The sequence below is a fragment of the Sardina pilchardus genome, chromosome 23, assembly GCF_963854185.1.
Source record: "Sardina pilchardus chromosome 23, fSarPil1.1, whole genome shotgun sequence".
NCBI lineage: Eukaryota > Metazoa > Chordata > Actinopteri > Clupeiformes > Clupeidae > Sardina > Sardina pilchardus.
Genome location: NC_085016.1, coordinates 18,007,245 through 18,022,693, shown reverse-complemented (window position 1 = coordinate 18,022,693; position 15,449 = coordinate 18,007,245). Strand labels below are relative to the sequence as shown.

Sequence of the window (15,449 nt, the reverse complement as noted above, 5' to 3'; positions counted from 1 at the left end):
ACAGACCTTGTCCCTCCCCTTCCTGTCACCCGCACCGCCGATGTCCCAGGCTCAAGCCACACCCCCACACAGGTCAGTTACCCCCCAAGTGTCCGTCACTCGTCTCCCCCCTCTCAAAATCCATAATGTTGCACTGTCGAGAGATTCTGTTTGGGATTCTTTGGTTAATTTGGTTAATTTTGTTGACACAAAATGTTTACCAAAAAACAAAGAGAAGCACATACTGAACCTTTAAAGCATGTGTGTATTATGTACACAGATTGAACCTTTAAAGCACCTGTGTGTTATTTTTACAGACTGAACCTTTAAAGGACCTGTGTGTTATTTACACAGGCTGAACCTTTAAAGCACCTGTGTGTACATTTTCACAGACTGAACCTTTAAAGCACCTGCATTGTTATTTATGTAGTCTACTACATTGGGCCTTTTTTCTGCCCCAAACTGGGTATGACTTTCCCCTTGTATGTCCTCGGATGTCATTCTCCTCCCGTATGTTTCTCCAGCTGCTGGCTTCAGATCACACTGTGAGACAGTGATGTTGATAGATGTTGGTTTTTTTACTCCCGGTGTCCAGAAAAAGGCCGGATCGAAGGACAACATCTCGGAAAGCACCGACCCGGAGTCTAAAAGCGGCACCAAGGGTGTGAAGGCTGTCAGCACCCCCCGGACCAAGACAGAAACATGATGGGATGTACAGTACATGACGATGTACGTGTACATGAAGTGACAGTATTGTCTGTCTAGTCTACAAAGGAAAAGCCTTTGCACGATTGGGGGGGATGATAATTCAGCTGAAGACATTTCAATTGTACTGACCGACCGTAGGGACATTTCAATGCATAGACTACTCTTTGAAAGTCACCCTGTGTTTAAGTGATGCCTTTGCTTCAACACTCTGCATCCTTCTCTCATCCTCTGAGAGCGTGCTGGTTCTCCCTCTCTCGGTGCATGCATCACTGGGGCCAGTTCAGCTGCAGCTCAGTAGAGCCCAGACCTAAGGGCAGCCCTGCTCACAGAGGACAAGAGAGGAAGAAGAGCTCAGGCCCTGGGACTCCCCAGCTGATCACTCCACAGACTCCCTCCAGGGTTACAGCTGGGACATGCCACAGGGGAGAGCAGTTCCCTCAAAAGCTTCCCTTGGAGATTGCATATGGAACATTACCTTCATTAAGAGGTCTGATTATTACGTGTTGATGTTTCATAGAGTGGAACCCTAAAAAATGGAAACCCAAACAGGTTTCACATTTGAACTAGGTGTGCCTGTACATACGCAAATGTCATAACCCTAGGGGACAGTGATAAAGTGACACTGCAAAGGGTAACAGATGTATTACTGTATCATGGAAGACTGTCTTGAATGGGAGATGGACATCCCTCTTGGACTTTTGGTCAGCCCCCATCACATCCATCACAACCCTGTGACACTACCCACAAATAATCATGTCTCAATCTTTTCAACATCCTATTAGGTATTAGGGTTTGTATTGTCCCACAATGGATTTATTTAGCCATATCCTTTGTCATACACTATTTAGTAGTTTAGACTTTATAAAAAAAAATCCCTGTCCTGTTCTTGTATCTTGTCAACAGTATCGGTGATCATTGTCATATACTGTAGCTGAATTGCAGTCATCAGTTTTCTGTTTATTGTATAGACCTCGCCTTCGCCTACAAAAAGGATCCAAGCTGCCATCTTTGCCCATGTAAGGAGATCCGGTTCCTTTGAAGCTAACTATCTCCTTATTTCGGCAAAAATGGTGGCTTTTGTGTAGGCAAACTTCAGAGGTCTATTCTGACAATCAGATGACAGCAATATGTGGGTCATTTGCATTTGTGTCTTCTCAACTGCTCACTGCAAGATATCATCCGCTCAGATAGCATGTCAATCAAAGCTCCCTACGGTTTCACATATTTGTTCAAAAAGTCAGTGTTAAGTCCTGTTCAACTCATCTCGTATGAAGACCACTGTGAACGCTGCTTGGATATCATGTCTTCTTATCGTCAGGTATTAGTTTTTTTTGGCTATAGGAAAACCTTGCTGCTGTATTCTTAAACAAGAATTGTTTTGCACATTAGTTAAGTAGTTTTGTCTTTTTCTGCTGTCGTAATGAAAAAAGAAACTGAATCTCATTAATAAAGTTGTTTAACACTAAATGCTTTTATGGGAGTTGTTTGCTGCTCATTGTGGGAAAAGTCATGGGGTGAAATTGGCTCTTTATCTCAAATAAAGGTTAAAGAACTGAGCAGTGGAGGCTTTATTCTGCCTTTGTCAAACATCAGATAAAAAGAAGTCAACAGAACTTCAAAAGACTCAACAGTCAACACCACCACTAAATGAAAATTGTGTCACCTGCAACTAGTACTATTCATAGCATCAAGTTAAGACTGAATGCAGTCCATTATAATCATAAATGTTTTGAGGGGTTTTGCACATGTGCAATAAACAGCTTTAGTCTGTCAAGTGTTAAATCCAGACTGTAATGGGAAAATACGCTTCACCTCAGGAATCTTTGACCACAAAGGCTAGAGCTCATATTAATACACAAGGAATGATGGGGGGGGGGGGGGACATGGACGTTCACTATTGAAGGTTGCTGTGTCACCAGGGACGGAGACTTAGACATAGCATACATTTATGTGGTGTGGTGTTCAGCAGTCATCTCTGCAGTCAGTAACAGCAGCCTAGTTCACTAATGAAGAGTCACCAGCAGGGGGAGCAAGTCACCCGCTTTGTTTGGAGTTTACTTTATGCCTTTTGCTTAATTGTGCAATGTAGATGCACCTAAAGATTGTATCTTACCTAAAACAGAACCCAATGCACTAACCATGAAAGAGATCACACTTCAACTCTTTGGTAAACCATGTAGTATCGTAAAATATTTTTTTTTAAAATCTTCTTTCAACTGTCTTTATGTTCAGTATCTCAACTTTTAAGAACAATCATTTGTATGGTTCAATATGGTTTGTAGCTTTGTTGTGAAGTCTGAACCTTATGGAGACTAAGCAAGAGGTAGGAGGTCTTTGGCAGGCTTTTTCTTTTCCCAACGTCTCATGAGAAATATGATTTGCCTGACATTCACAAGACTGATCTGGCAAATCCCTTTCATGAGGCAAACCTGGTAGAACATGGGAAAGCAGTCTCATTTCTAGTTGAATTGTGATACCCACAGATGTGATGACCTTTAACTAAACTGGATCACACATTTCAATGTTAATTTTTACTGAGGTGGACTTCTGTCAGGTTTACAACAAGGCTAACTGCATTTTGTCCCACAAAGACAGGTTGAAAGACCAGATGAACTGGGATTGTTTTGCATATTGCCGCCACATGTTTTATGACGACGTACCATACAGACAGCCTACTGTAAGTTTCTGTTTTAGTTTGATGTGAAGCATATGTTGCTCAACCACGGCTACTACCCTCAGATAGATGAGGTATGGCAGTTCACCAGGGGACTGTGCCAAATGCACTCACTCACCTCGTCATAACAAGCAAATGAAAAAACAGTCCAGGGTCACAAGCAAGCCAAGTATGATTTAACTCAAATCCAGTGTGTTCTAACACCTCTCTTTTCTCTCTCCAAGGCAGTCTGGGAGACCACAGTGTTCACAGGCAGATGCTAGGCTCAAACCCCCAAGACACCTGTAGCTTCACAAAGAGTTCTGAAAAGTGTGTTGAGATATGTTCTGACACCTGTACCCACAATTGAAGGGAAAACGGGACAGAAATGACCAGAGGCATCTCAGGTCATGCCGCATTTGTTCAGCTCATTTGGGATTGCAAGGTCTGCTTGGTGTCATCTAAACATCCTGCTGTTCCCAGGGGATGACAACCAGCAGCACTTTGTCTCCATGTAAACAGGATAATGCCCCTTTTCCTTCCTGTAATGGTCTTTGTTTGAAACAAATGCTGGGGACCAATGTAATTATAACCCGTGACTTCTTGAGACGGATAATCCACCTGCAAGGTTTCTTTTTATATTGGATCGTACATCAATAAACATCAATATTTATTTATTTCACCACAAATCTACTAAGCATGATATAGTGTTGTTACATAATTAAGGTTTTAATGGTGATCCCTATACACACATAACAGTTGATCTCTGCAGAAAAAGTTTGAAATGTTTTTCAGAAAATACTGCTGTGAACCCACTATGGCTGATATTGGTGTCCAAAGTCATGCTGTGAGTTTCACAGTGCTAGTGGACTCCCAGAAGGAAGCAGACACCACATGTTCTCTTCACATTGCCAAACTCTTGTAGATAATGGCGTCCATTGTCTCTAACCCACTGTTTTGACCTACCTAGATCTATGAGTACTTTTGCAGCTAGATGCTGTTAAATGCTGTATTGTGTAATGACAATGGATTCAGAATGGATGTTGAGCTCTTTCCTCACAGTAAGACAGGTGATAGGATACTCACATGTAGCCTGCCAATGGGTATTTCAATGTTTGCTTCTTATGTCTCATTCTCATATCATTCATTTAAGAGATGGAACATTTCCTTCTCCCCACAAGGAGACGTCTGAATTTCTTCATGACTGAGTCTGGCAGTTCACATACAGTCTTTGAAAATGTGGGTTACCTCAAATTCTATGCATTTCTCAAGTGAATGTAATACAAATAACACATGGCTTCTCATATTATACCCCAAAGCCTCAACAATATAAACCTACTCCAAAATAAGGCTGCAAAAGGGAAAAAAGAAAATATTGTGTTTTCTTTCTTCAACATGAGCTAAACCCAAGTACAATTTCCTACTGATATGTAAACCGTGGAAATTCACAAATTTCAGCCATCATCTGCGTTCGGTGCCATTCCAGAAGTTTCCCCTTGGTCGGGTTTGCCATGTGATTGTAGCAGCCATTCAGACTTATTATCCAAGACTGCATTTGAGCAGAACTGCAAAGCCAGGGGCCAGTAACTTTCCACAGAGCTCTGGAATCTCTGCTGTCAGACCCCGGCCTCATCTACAGGCTCAGTGGGACCGTGGTAATTGATGGGGTAAATACCTATGCCGAATCACTGACTCATTGTGTTCCCCACAGTCATTTGCGCATTATGATCATTGTAGGACATCCATTAAGTGACCGTTATTCACCTTAAACGCTGACATGACAAGCCAACCAAAAATCAGCCCCTTCCCTCCATCTTTTGGAAATGAATCTGCAACTTTGTGGGAGAAATGTGCTGAGGATTCAGATTCAACCACAAGTGATTCAAATCAAATGGTTTTGTTTATAGCGGAATAGTTGTTTCATTGTGAAATGGCTGCTTCTGAATATTCCTAAGAAGGTTGTGTAATGGTACTCTATCAGCTTTAGACATGTGATTAACAATCGTGAGACAGGAAGCCACACCTATATTCTTTCAGATCCTTAATTGATGTTGATGACTTAGTTGTTAGTTGTTTTCTGAATTTTCTGAATGCTGTAAAATACTAACCGATTGACACTTGAGTGTTGAAGTAGTGGTAAAAGCATCCACCACTGTTTCACCCATTAGCCAATTCTGCAACTAAGAGAAAAGACAAGGTCGCATAGCAACAACACACAATTGGCATCCACTGAAAAAGCATGTTAAATGAACCATGTGCAAAATAAAGGCAAAACAAATATACATTTGGCATAATACAAATTTGAGGAATGAGACACTTATCACATTAGATGTGACAGTTTCAGATGTTAAAGACAGAATCTTAAGGTTGGAAGGGTAACTGATATCACCATGACACTGCAAAACTTCCATCCTCTGAAATGGCCAACCAGATCTACAAAGAAGGCTAACACTGTGCCTTAAACTATAGCCTCAAAGACTAATGGCCTCTTTGGCAGGTCTGAACTATGGTGTTCATGTCTGGGACAGGAAATGGCTGTGGTACAGTACATACAGTTGTGTTCTTCAAAGGGCAGCCAGTAAGACCTGCTGTAAGCTGCACCATGGACTCTGCTTTGGAGGCAATGAGGCACCAATTAAGCAAATACATGTATGAAGTTACTCTCCACCAAAGCAAACACTGAGTTTCCGCTCTCCTTCTACAATCACAGCGCTAATGACTAAACACAGATGTATACAGAATAATGTTGTCGATGTGTGGAGCTTAGAGGAAGTAAAGTGGGCGGGGAGAACAAAGCACAGAGACAGTGACTGATTTTTCAAAGCTTGCAAATTTATTTAACTACAGCTAAATTTGCAAAAAATACATGGAATACTATCAGTGCATCATTATTAAGATATTGTAACTAAGCTGGCTTTGTGTGTTTTTCTTTTTTTCCATTAGGTTTTTAAACCAATCATACACATTCAATAATACAGAATATCTCATACTGTTGCAGACCCTGCCTACACTAGTCACTTGCTATATACAAGACAGCTGGCATACCTAGTCTATGAGGAAGAATATTTGAAAAAGAAGTACTGAAGAAAAACAAAACAGCACAGAACATGCAAGTGGACAGAATATTCAAGTCAAGGAAAGACTACAATAAGCTAGGAGGGCCCCCCATTCTAATGTAATACTGGAAGACAAAGAAACTAACGTGGGCTTTCAAGTTGGTCATCATATTGAGACAGTTAAAAGTATGAATAGCCAGGAAGCAAAGACAAAACTGCAAATACTGAATAACAATACTCTGTTAAGTTAACCTCACTAGCCAAAATAATTCATAGAAAGCTTTTTGGTTCATATTTTATCAAAGAAAATTCTTTTTAAACATTACTTTACAAAATAGGTAAGTTATTATGAAGATTGTTCAGCTTCTTTATGCTACATATTTGGAAAAATGCATTTCTAAAAAAAATTATGTGCATCACAATTTCAGTTTGACTGTCTGACCAGTTAACTTCTAGATGTACAGGTCATCCATCGCCTGCTGGTTAAGATGCAGCAACTAACACCCTGAACCCCAAACGAGTGCCGTCTGACGAAGGTGCATGGATTTTTCAAGGGGACTGTGGGTAAAATGGTCCACCATTTTGTACCCTCCCCCAGCCCCACAACATTATAGCCTCTAAACTATGCAAAGCAATGGAAGAAGCAAAAAGCTCATCTAAAGCTGTGGCATGTGTTCAGAGTTTCCTTTAACTGACTGATTAATTGATTAATTGATTGATTGATGGAAGCAGTCTTAATATGCAATGTGCAAATATCAGGGTGATGTACTCAGGACAGTACTGCGCCACAATATACACTTTTTAATATATAGTTTATGTGACTCTCCATGTGGCACATAAAAAGAAGGGAGAATTACATTTCCTAAAAGTGACCTGTGCTGGGAACTAGCCTATAACTATCATATCCAAGTCTAATCTGTGCTGAGGGGCAAAACAGCTCTTTCAAAGGATTGCAGTTTTGTGATTGCTCCCACCCTCCACAAGTGATTGGATCTCCACCTTCTGAAAATATATCACCTCTGCCTATTTTTATCTTTTTTGTTTGTTTCACCCATAAATCCAATGAGAAAGCCGCACAGAAAAAAACGACAGAAAAAAACCCAAAACAAAACCAGTCAATCCAGACCAAGTTACAACAACCAGACCACAAAGAACCAACACCTTCTCAGAACATGAAAATATAAAACGAAACCCACCAGAGCTACCTTACCAAGGAGCAGATTAAAGTCCAAAATAGCACCATTCATCAGTGTCTCAAATCCGTGGCAGCATCTCAATCACTTACCACAAGGAAACAATGCATTTCTACAGCTACTTCTATATCACAACGCACATGATTATAGATATCTTTTTTTATACTAGCAAAGCAAACATAACCAAAAAAAAATAAAATAAAAAATAAAAGTAAAAAGCAACATTCTAATAACAAAACAAAATGAACACACCATGATCTCCGAAAGCACTTAGTAAAATACATGGTAAGCAGGGACTCTTAGCCTCAGTAAATAACTGTCAAGAGTGTGGATAGTGACGTCAGATAATCTGTATAGTGTCCGTATGAGGTTAAACATAGACCTTTAGTGTATGACACAGGAAAGCTGGTTGTGGGCACACATGGAGTGTGTGCCTGTAGACCGTAGAGTGTTTTGTTCTCTGTAGGATTTGTGAGGTTTTTGCCATCTCTTTCATAAAACAGGTGCACATGTTTTAACTGGCGTACAACTTACATACACAATTAACGCAGACCCTTTTGTGACCCTGATCAAAGTTTTTTTTCTTTGTGAACAAGCATATAAACCGGGGGAGGGATGAATTAACAAATACAAGATCTGTGTTAGGCTTGAATACATTTTTTCAAAATCAGGTGTTGGGACTCCTGACAAATGTCGACGATGGTTCCTGGGGTTTACGAACAGAGCGATATGTACGGTGGATGTGGCAAATGAAACAAGCAGTGCAAAGTGTATTGAGTGGACAAGTGGAAGACATGCTGCTGCAAGCGCTGTCGGCCACACCGGGCAACCCGTGGGGCTTGTAAACACAGACGCATGGGCTTCTAGGTCAGCTCCAGCCTCCTCCTCAGCTCTACCTCAGGTTGCTTTGTGTCTTTTTTTTGGCGTCTCTCCCACCAAACCCCCCACCCCTCCCCCCCCCCAAGAAGGTTAAAATATCATCAAGGCTTAGAGTCCCGAGTATTCCTAACACATTAATGAAATAAAAACCTGACATACAGATGGGAACCACGTCCCATTCTCATGGTAAAGCTTTACCTCATACCATCAGTCAGCCAAAAAAAAACAAACAAACAAGAAAACAAAGACGCACAAAAAACGCCTAAGGAAATTAAAAGGTTACAAGATGGGGGTAAACACTCCCCGGTAGGTGTTTTTTATGATCTTAAAAAAAAAAAACATCTATCCAACATCAGGTGAAAGGAATGTTAAGTTTTCATCGCTGCTCTCCTCCATTGCAGAAGACAACGGGACTCTGATGTTGCCACTGCCAAAGCAGAACAGAATAGAAATAGCATAAAACAAAATGGCAGTCAATTTTTTTATTCAGTGAATCATCACTACAAGTATATCACCACCACAGCTGCTGTCTATAACAGTAGCCTATTTTCATGCTTTTTCTAAATTAAGCCACTAAACTGTCACTCTACTGTTTTCTCCACTTACCTCAGGAAGCGTCCCATTGCTCCAGTTAGATACTGCTTCCTGAAAGACAAGCCAAAACAGTATTACTAGAGGTCACTGTCATGTCTGAAAAAGTTTTACTTGATAAACTCCACAACGCAACATCAGCTGCATCATTTCAACATGAACTGTTAAAGGCGCACGCAGCACTTCACACATACTCTCTGTGCTTTGGTGAACCAGTGTGGAATTTCTACTCGTTCATAAGACTTAGTCTGACCAATGAGGTAACAGTGGGCTTGACTTGATGCGAGAGTGTTTTATGAATGAACATCAAGGACAGCTTCTGTCGAGGCAGAGAAGTCCATGGCTTCTCTAACACTGATGGTGGTATCCATGGGGGACTGCACTATCTACAGACTAGTTCATTGCCTACAAGGTGGGTAACTGCCCTTTAAAAATACAAATGTTCCTGCTGTTTTATTCTGTCTGTTCTAGGACACCTTCCCATAGCTATATGACTCAAGCACACAAACCTTTTTAAGATTCTGAAATTCTTGTCTGGAACGTTTGCCCACCGACACAAAGCACACACACTCACACACACAGAAGCAAGTCAGACTAAAGCCACTCCACACACACACACACACACACACACACACACACACACACACACACACACACACACAAAAGCAAGTCAGACTGCTCCACGCACACACAGACACAGAAGCACACATAGAATGTGGACTATTCTCTGGAACCAATGCGCATGACAGCCGCAGAGTGGCTGGCCACCTGCTCCGGTCTGATCCCGCCTCTCAATGCAGCTCAGCGCGGCTTCTCCCTCCTGCTCCAGTCAAACCAGGTCACGTCTCCCAGTCTAATACACACACACACACACACACACACACAGCACACAGCACACAGCACACATACACACTCGCTTTCCCCTTCGCTCTACTCTGCTCTGCTCCCCTCCCTGTCCCTGCCGCCGAGTGCAGCTGAACCCGATGAACCCTCCTCCTCTGCCTGCAGCGTGCACGCGCACACGCACACACACACACACACACATACATACACACACGGCGGGAGGCACACCCCTCTTGACTCAGCTCCAACAACAGAATGCCTAAATACACCAACTCTTACTTTCTCTCTCATATGCGCACACAGGCACAAACACACACATACACAAACACACACATAAACAAAGAGGATGCTCACACAGGATGGCAGACATTAGGATACACACAGAGGTCTTGATGGATTGCACAACAGCAAGCTAGCTAAGACCAGAAGGAGGCATGCTTAAAGGTTTGAGAAGAGAGAGCCTAACTACAAGCATTAACAAATGCACAGACTGCCACTACATAAATAGCAGCTTGATCCACATAAATATAGAAAATACAATCTGCAAATGTCTGATATTGTCCTAAGTTGACCCACTGGCTTTCACAAGCAAAACAAGAATACTTTCTTTCATATAACCATCAATTACTTCGATAGCATATAGGTAACACCTTCAACGCGTTTTATTGCACCGGAATCAGACATATGTGTCGCTCTGAGCAGCAGAACCTTACCGAAATCCTCTGGTAACAGCTCCACTGCAGACCCGGCGCGCCAGAGAGCAGTGAGGGGAGTACACTGAAAGACAATGCACACCGGCATTTTGACACTCAACATCGGTATATAACAGTGTATGTTTATTTAACTTATATGCAAGCTTGATATTATCATGCTGACTTGTCGAGCTCATTGAAAAACAAAAGCCATGTACCCCTAATTCTACAGGGTATGTATGACTTCATCGGTCTCGTCGTCTAATTTTAGTACTCGCTACATCTAGCCAGTAATAAACACTATACCTACAGTCGTCTCAGCATTCATTTTCAATGAAAATAGTGTCCCTACCTACTGAAACGATGCGCTGACAACTAGAGGTCTTGGAATAAGTTGCAAAAAATCGACTTCTGCTGAATGCCCGTTAAGGACAAAAATGCTCTGCCTAGATGTCACCCTTGTGAGCTATTCTAGAGGAATAACGTTGACGGACGTATTGTATTCGGTCATTTTCCTATTAGCCGGATCTGCAAACTAACTGATGACATGAGGCATCTCACACGGACCGTAATAATTGCAGCCATTAACCCTTATCGAGGCAAACAATCTGTAAACCAAGCTATAGCCTAGTTTGCAGGGCAGTGCTGAAGAGCTCTAAAACAGCCGATAACTAACTATGATTAATTCACATTTGTGTTATTATGATAACCTTGGCATTCAGGCGGAATAACAATCACCATTAGGCCTACTCAAGTTTTTATCATCATAAATATATGCTACATTAAAATTGGTTTATTTGCAAATTGCACGTAGGACTAGACACAATGCTTCCAGTTCTGTTCCATTTACCAAATTTGGTCGTATCGCCACGACTTTCCGGTTGGATTTCACCACAACTGAAGAACAAAGCCACACACTTCTCTCAAACTAGCAGCTGTAATTACATAGTAATTCTTTAGTAATAACAGTCATACATTGCTGTTATACATTTTAGACAAGGTATTATTTGTAAATGTCTTGCCAAATACGGGCACCGCGTCCAATTAGCCCCCCTTTCGGCAGCTGGAAGGCTCAAACCCTATGGCTCAAACCATGTCATGCTAAGGTTAGCTAGCAAACGTTAGACTTGGAATATGTAGGAGGACTTGCGTTAGATAACTGACAGCGACCCAGTTAGCGAACGGTCTTCCGCGCTAATGTTTTGTTTCATGGTTAAAGTATACAATATGCTTTTCTACTGTTAAACATGTCTGCTGAAGACATTTCGTTGATCATCGACCTCATACTCAAAATTGCCAAGCATAAGAATGAGCTAGACTGCTAGCTATTGGAGTTCAGATGACTCTCTTGCAAGGTGATATTTCGCCAACTAACCAATCGTGCCAATGCAATGGTCTAACTTACTAACATTAATGCAGTCAGTGTTACTTACACACCCCTTCATTGTCGTCCAGTTCTGACTCAGAATTGCTGTTGCACAGCAATATCATGCAAAAAGCAGGTCATTCAGTTGAATGGATATTAGTTAGCCAAGCTACCGTGCTCAAAAGAATTAGCACAGCCTCACTGGGCACTGCGGCCCCGTAGAAGGCGACGTTGAGTCACCTACCAAACGTTAAACTTGGTAGTTAGTTACACTCTACGCTGAGCCATTCTAACCACAATTGGCCCGGGGCCAAGCCCCCCATTCCAGCCGCAGCAATGCTACCGCCAGCCAGACTGCTTACTCGACAGTCCAAGCAATCTATCGAAGTCCTACTCTGTCTGGAGGCACGAGATGCACCAATCAGAGTGAGAGTAGTCTGAGCAACCGCCTATAGAAATCGAGTTCTGCCCTGAGCGCAATTTTAGTGGGCTGATGAAACTAAATCTGTCACTGATTGGCCAGTTGGCTAGTCTACATAACCAAAGCTCAACATTGTAACTTTAGAGTGACAACAAATGTGTTTTTCACCTGATTTTGAAACTTTTATGTAGGCCTACTGATTAAAACAGGTCCTGTACTACAGAGAAAATGAAGCTTCGACCTCAAGTGTGCAGTTTAATCATCAGAGCCAGGGCTATGACACATGCACTGTTTTATGCTCCTTGTCTATGATTTGTGTTTTATGCAGCCTATCTTCTTTGGACCTGGAGATGAAGTCGAACTTTTCCAGGCTCTACAATTATGTGGTCAGAATGTTTGCTGTTATCATAGGCTGCTGACTGACTTGTTAATCTCATTTATACTTTTTGGGGACAGTCAAAAGAAATTGATCTGATGGATCTTATTGAGGTATTCCTTTGTAGTAGTTTTGAGAGCTAGCTTCACCGTTTAGAGATTTCTAACAGACAGATCTTGAAGTTAATCCTACAGGGAGCAGGAAGGCTAGAACGGGGGATGTGTGCACGCTTGCGGGTACCATTTAAAAGACGAGCTGCAGCATGTTGAACGAAAAGAGGCCTAACTAACACAAACTTAAGGTAATCCACATGAAGTCTACTAAATGCACGGGTTACTCTTTCAAAGTCATCAAAGGATAGAAATGGTTTGACTTAAGATGAAAACCTCAAATGAAAAAAGCTAGACTTGACGACAGGGTTGATCTGTTTATTACATGCCAGATCATTGTTAATAATAATAATAAAAAGTTTAAGGACCCAAGGAGCATAAATACATCCAGGGGCATTAGGTTCCACTGTTAGGACTTTAGTCATTAGAACTGAAAAAGATTTGGGCTATCCAGGCTTATGACCTCCTGACAGTCAAAAAGTGAATTCAATGCATTAATATCTTGCTGTTTTAGAAACTAAAGAAGATTCCAATGAATTACCAGTGCATGAAAATGCTAAATATTTATATGATGTAAAATATACAGAGGTAAAACAGATAATGCAGAGATAGTTACAATGGTGTTTCAAAAGTAGACATTGTGGTTGTGGCACTGAATAAAGGTGCATAAAGATGGTGCTTGCTATGCTAAATAAGGGATTACTATGCTGGTTGCAGGGGTCATCATGTTGGTTGACAATATTTAACTGGTTAGGTCATTGCCAGGGTAATTGAGATGGTTGCTAGGGTGTTGCTGGGGTACATTGGTTTATATGGCAAATTAAGCTGGTTTCTTGGGTAATCATGGAGAGGTTGCAAGGTTGACATTATTGTGGTGGTTGCTAGGGTAATTACGATGGTGGTTGCTATGGCAAATGAAATTATTGCTATGCTGGTTCCTAGGGTGATCATGTTGGTTGCTATGGTAGTTGCTTTGATGACATTATAGTGGTGATTGCTAGGTTGTTAGGGTAATTAAGATGATTCCTATAATGTTGCAATAATACGCCATGCCAAATGAAGTGGTTGCTAGGCTGGTTGCTAGGTTAATCATGTTGGTTGCTATGGTGGCTGCTAGGTTGACTTTTTAATGGATATTGAAAGACATAGTTTAATGAAAGTTGATAAAAACAAAATAGTTGAAGAAGAACAAATCTGAGACAAAAGAAGAACAAAGAAGAACAAATCTGAGAGACAAGATGTAAATTGGCCTATTCTTCTAAACAGATAGTCTTCAAATCTTGAAGATTCCAGAGGTCTCTCCTGTGAATCCTTCTTCAATTGGATTTAAGTTAGAGCCTTGATTTACTTTATTCTGAAACAAATTGAGAGTTTCCTTTACTGTATGCCCTGGATCGTTGTCCTGCTGGAAGGTCTACTCATGTCTTATCCTCATCATCCTGGGGATGGCATTCTCCCGGGAAAGAATGGCTATTCTTCATTCCTTCAACTGGCGGTACCATGAGATGAAAAACAGTCCCACACCATGATGCCTCCACCTCCAAACCTCATATGGTGTTTTTAGGGTCATGTAGTGTCATTTCTCCTCCAAACATGATGTGTAGTTGACATCCAAAAAGTTTTGCTCTCGTCTACCTACATCCTCTCAGTATTTCAGTGTCTTGTTTAATGTTGTGTGGCAAACTTTAAACAAGCTTATGTTTTTCGTCAGTAAGAGTTGTGCAGGGTTAGCATGCATTGAGGCCACAGAGGTGGAGTGCATTACCTATGATTTTCTCTGTCCAAGAGGTCATTGACTCTAAGTTACTGACTATCCTTCTGACTCCCTGGTCAGAAATCTTGCGAGGAGCTCCTGTGTATGGCCGGTTGATGATGCAGTGACGTTCCTTTCACTTACAGATATTGGCCCCAATGCTGGAAGATTCCAAAGGTTTTAAATGAATCTGTAACCAGTTCTTGGGAGAGCTCTTTGCTTTTACACATCATGTGATGTTTCTTGTGAGTGACCTTTTCATAGCCCAATATGTACTAACCCAATTTGCACAGAGATAATTACTCTCTAACTGCTTACAGATTCCAGCTCATTCCTTGCCTTGTCAATACTTTTTCCTTCTGTCATTCCACTTTATTACACACATAATATACTTATGGACTTTAATGTTGGAATGTTTGTATATGGTGTGGATTATGTGTGGCAGGTTGGCACATTCAGTACTTATTTCCCCCGCTGAATGTGCTATCTAGTGGCAAGAGTTCAGAAAACAAGCTAGCGTAATCGCTCAGCAGAGAACACTAACAGACACTTTCACTAGTGTTGAGGCTACTCTTAAGTTAAGTAATCATGGTTGGATCTTATCCCCATGCTGCTGTTACAACTAGCCTCATCATCCACACAATACCACAAACCTGACGTATTTGAAATACAAGCTAATCAGCTTTACTTTAGGGAAACACATTTGAAATCAGGTAAACTTCATACTTTGCTGAAACTGACACAGAGCATCATTGAAACAGCAAGTTACGGTGCTTCCACCTTGTGGTTGTTTGTATGAGATCCACCGCATAGAGTCCCCCAAAGCAAA

General features: G+C 41.4%; 1 protein-coding gene and 1 long non-coding RNA gene across 4 annotated transcripts in view; one reads left to right on the top strand and one right to left on the bottom strand.

Moving 5' to 3' along the window:
* epb41l4a (erythrocyte membrane protein band 4.1 like 4A) overlaps positions 1–2,157 on the top strand; it is a 44,873-nt gene extending 42,716 nt beyond the window's left edge. The window contains exons 23-24 of one of the 2 annotated variants that reach the window (XM_062528049.1): positions 1–72; positions 575–2,157. The exon at positions 1–72 is cut by the window's left edge and continues 7 nt beyond it. In XM_062528049.1, coding sequence (XP_062384033.1) covers positions 1–72; positions 575–685 — 183 coding nt within the window. In that variant the 3' untranslated portion in view covers positions 686–2,157. Of the gene's footprint in view, positions 73–503 lie in introns of both variants that reach the window. The other variant, XM_062528050.1, reaches the window with a different exon arrangement.
* Positions 2,158–6,151: 3,994 nt separating this feature from the next.
* On the bottom strand, positions 6,152–12,333 carry LOC134070988 (uncharacterized). 2 transcript variants are annotated; one of them, XR_009937010.1, is made up of 4 exons: positions 12,028–12,333; positions 10,616–10,679; positions 9,075–9,113; positions 6,152–8,895 (listed from the first exon to the last, which is right to left on the bottom strand). It is a non-coding gene; the product is annotated as an uncharacterized LOC134070988 (long non-coding RNA). The 2 variants fall into 2 exon arrangements; XR_009937011.1 differs by having other exon boundaries at positions 12,032–12,333.
* Positions 12,334–15,449: the final 3,116 nt, after the last annotated feature.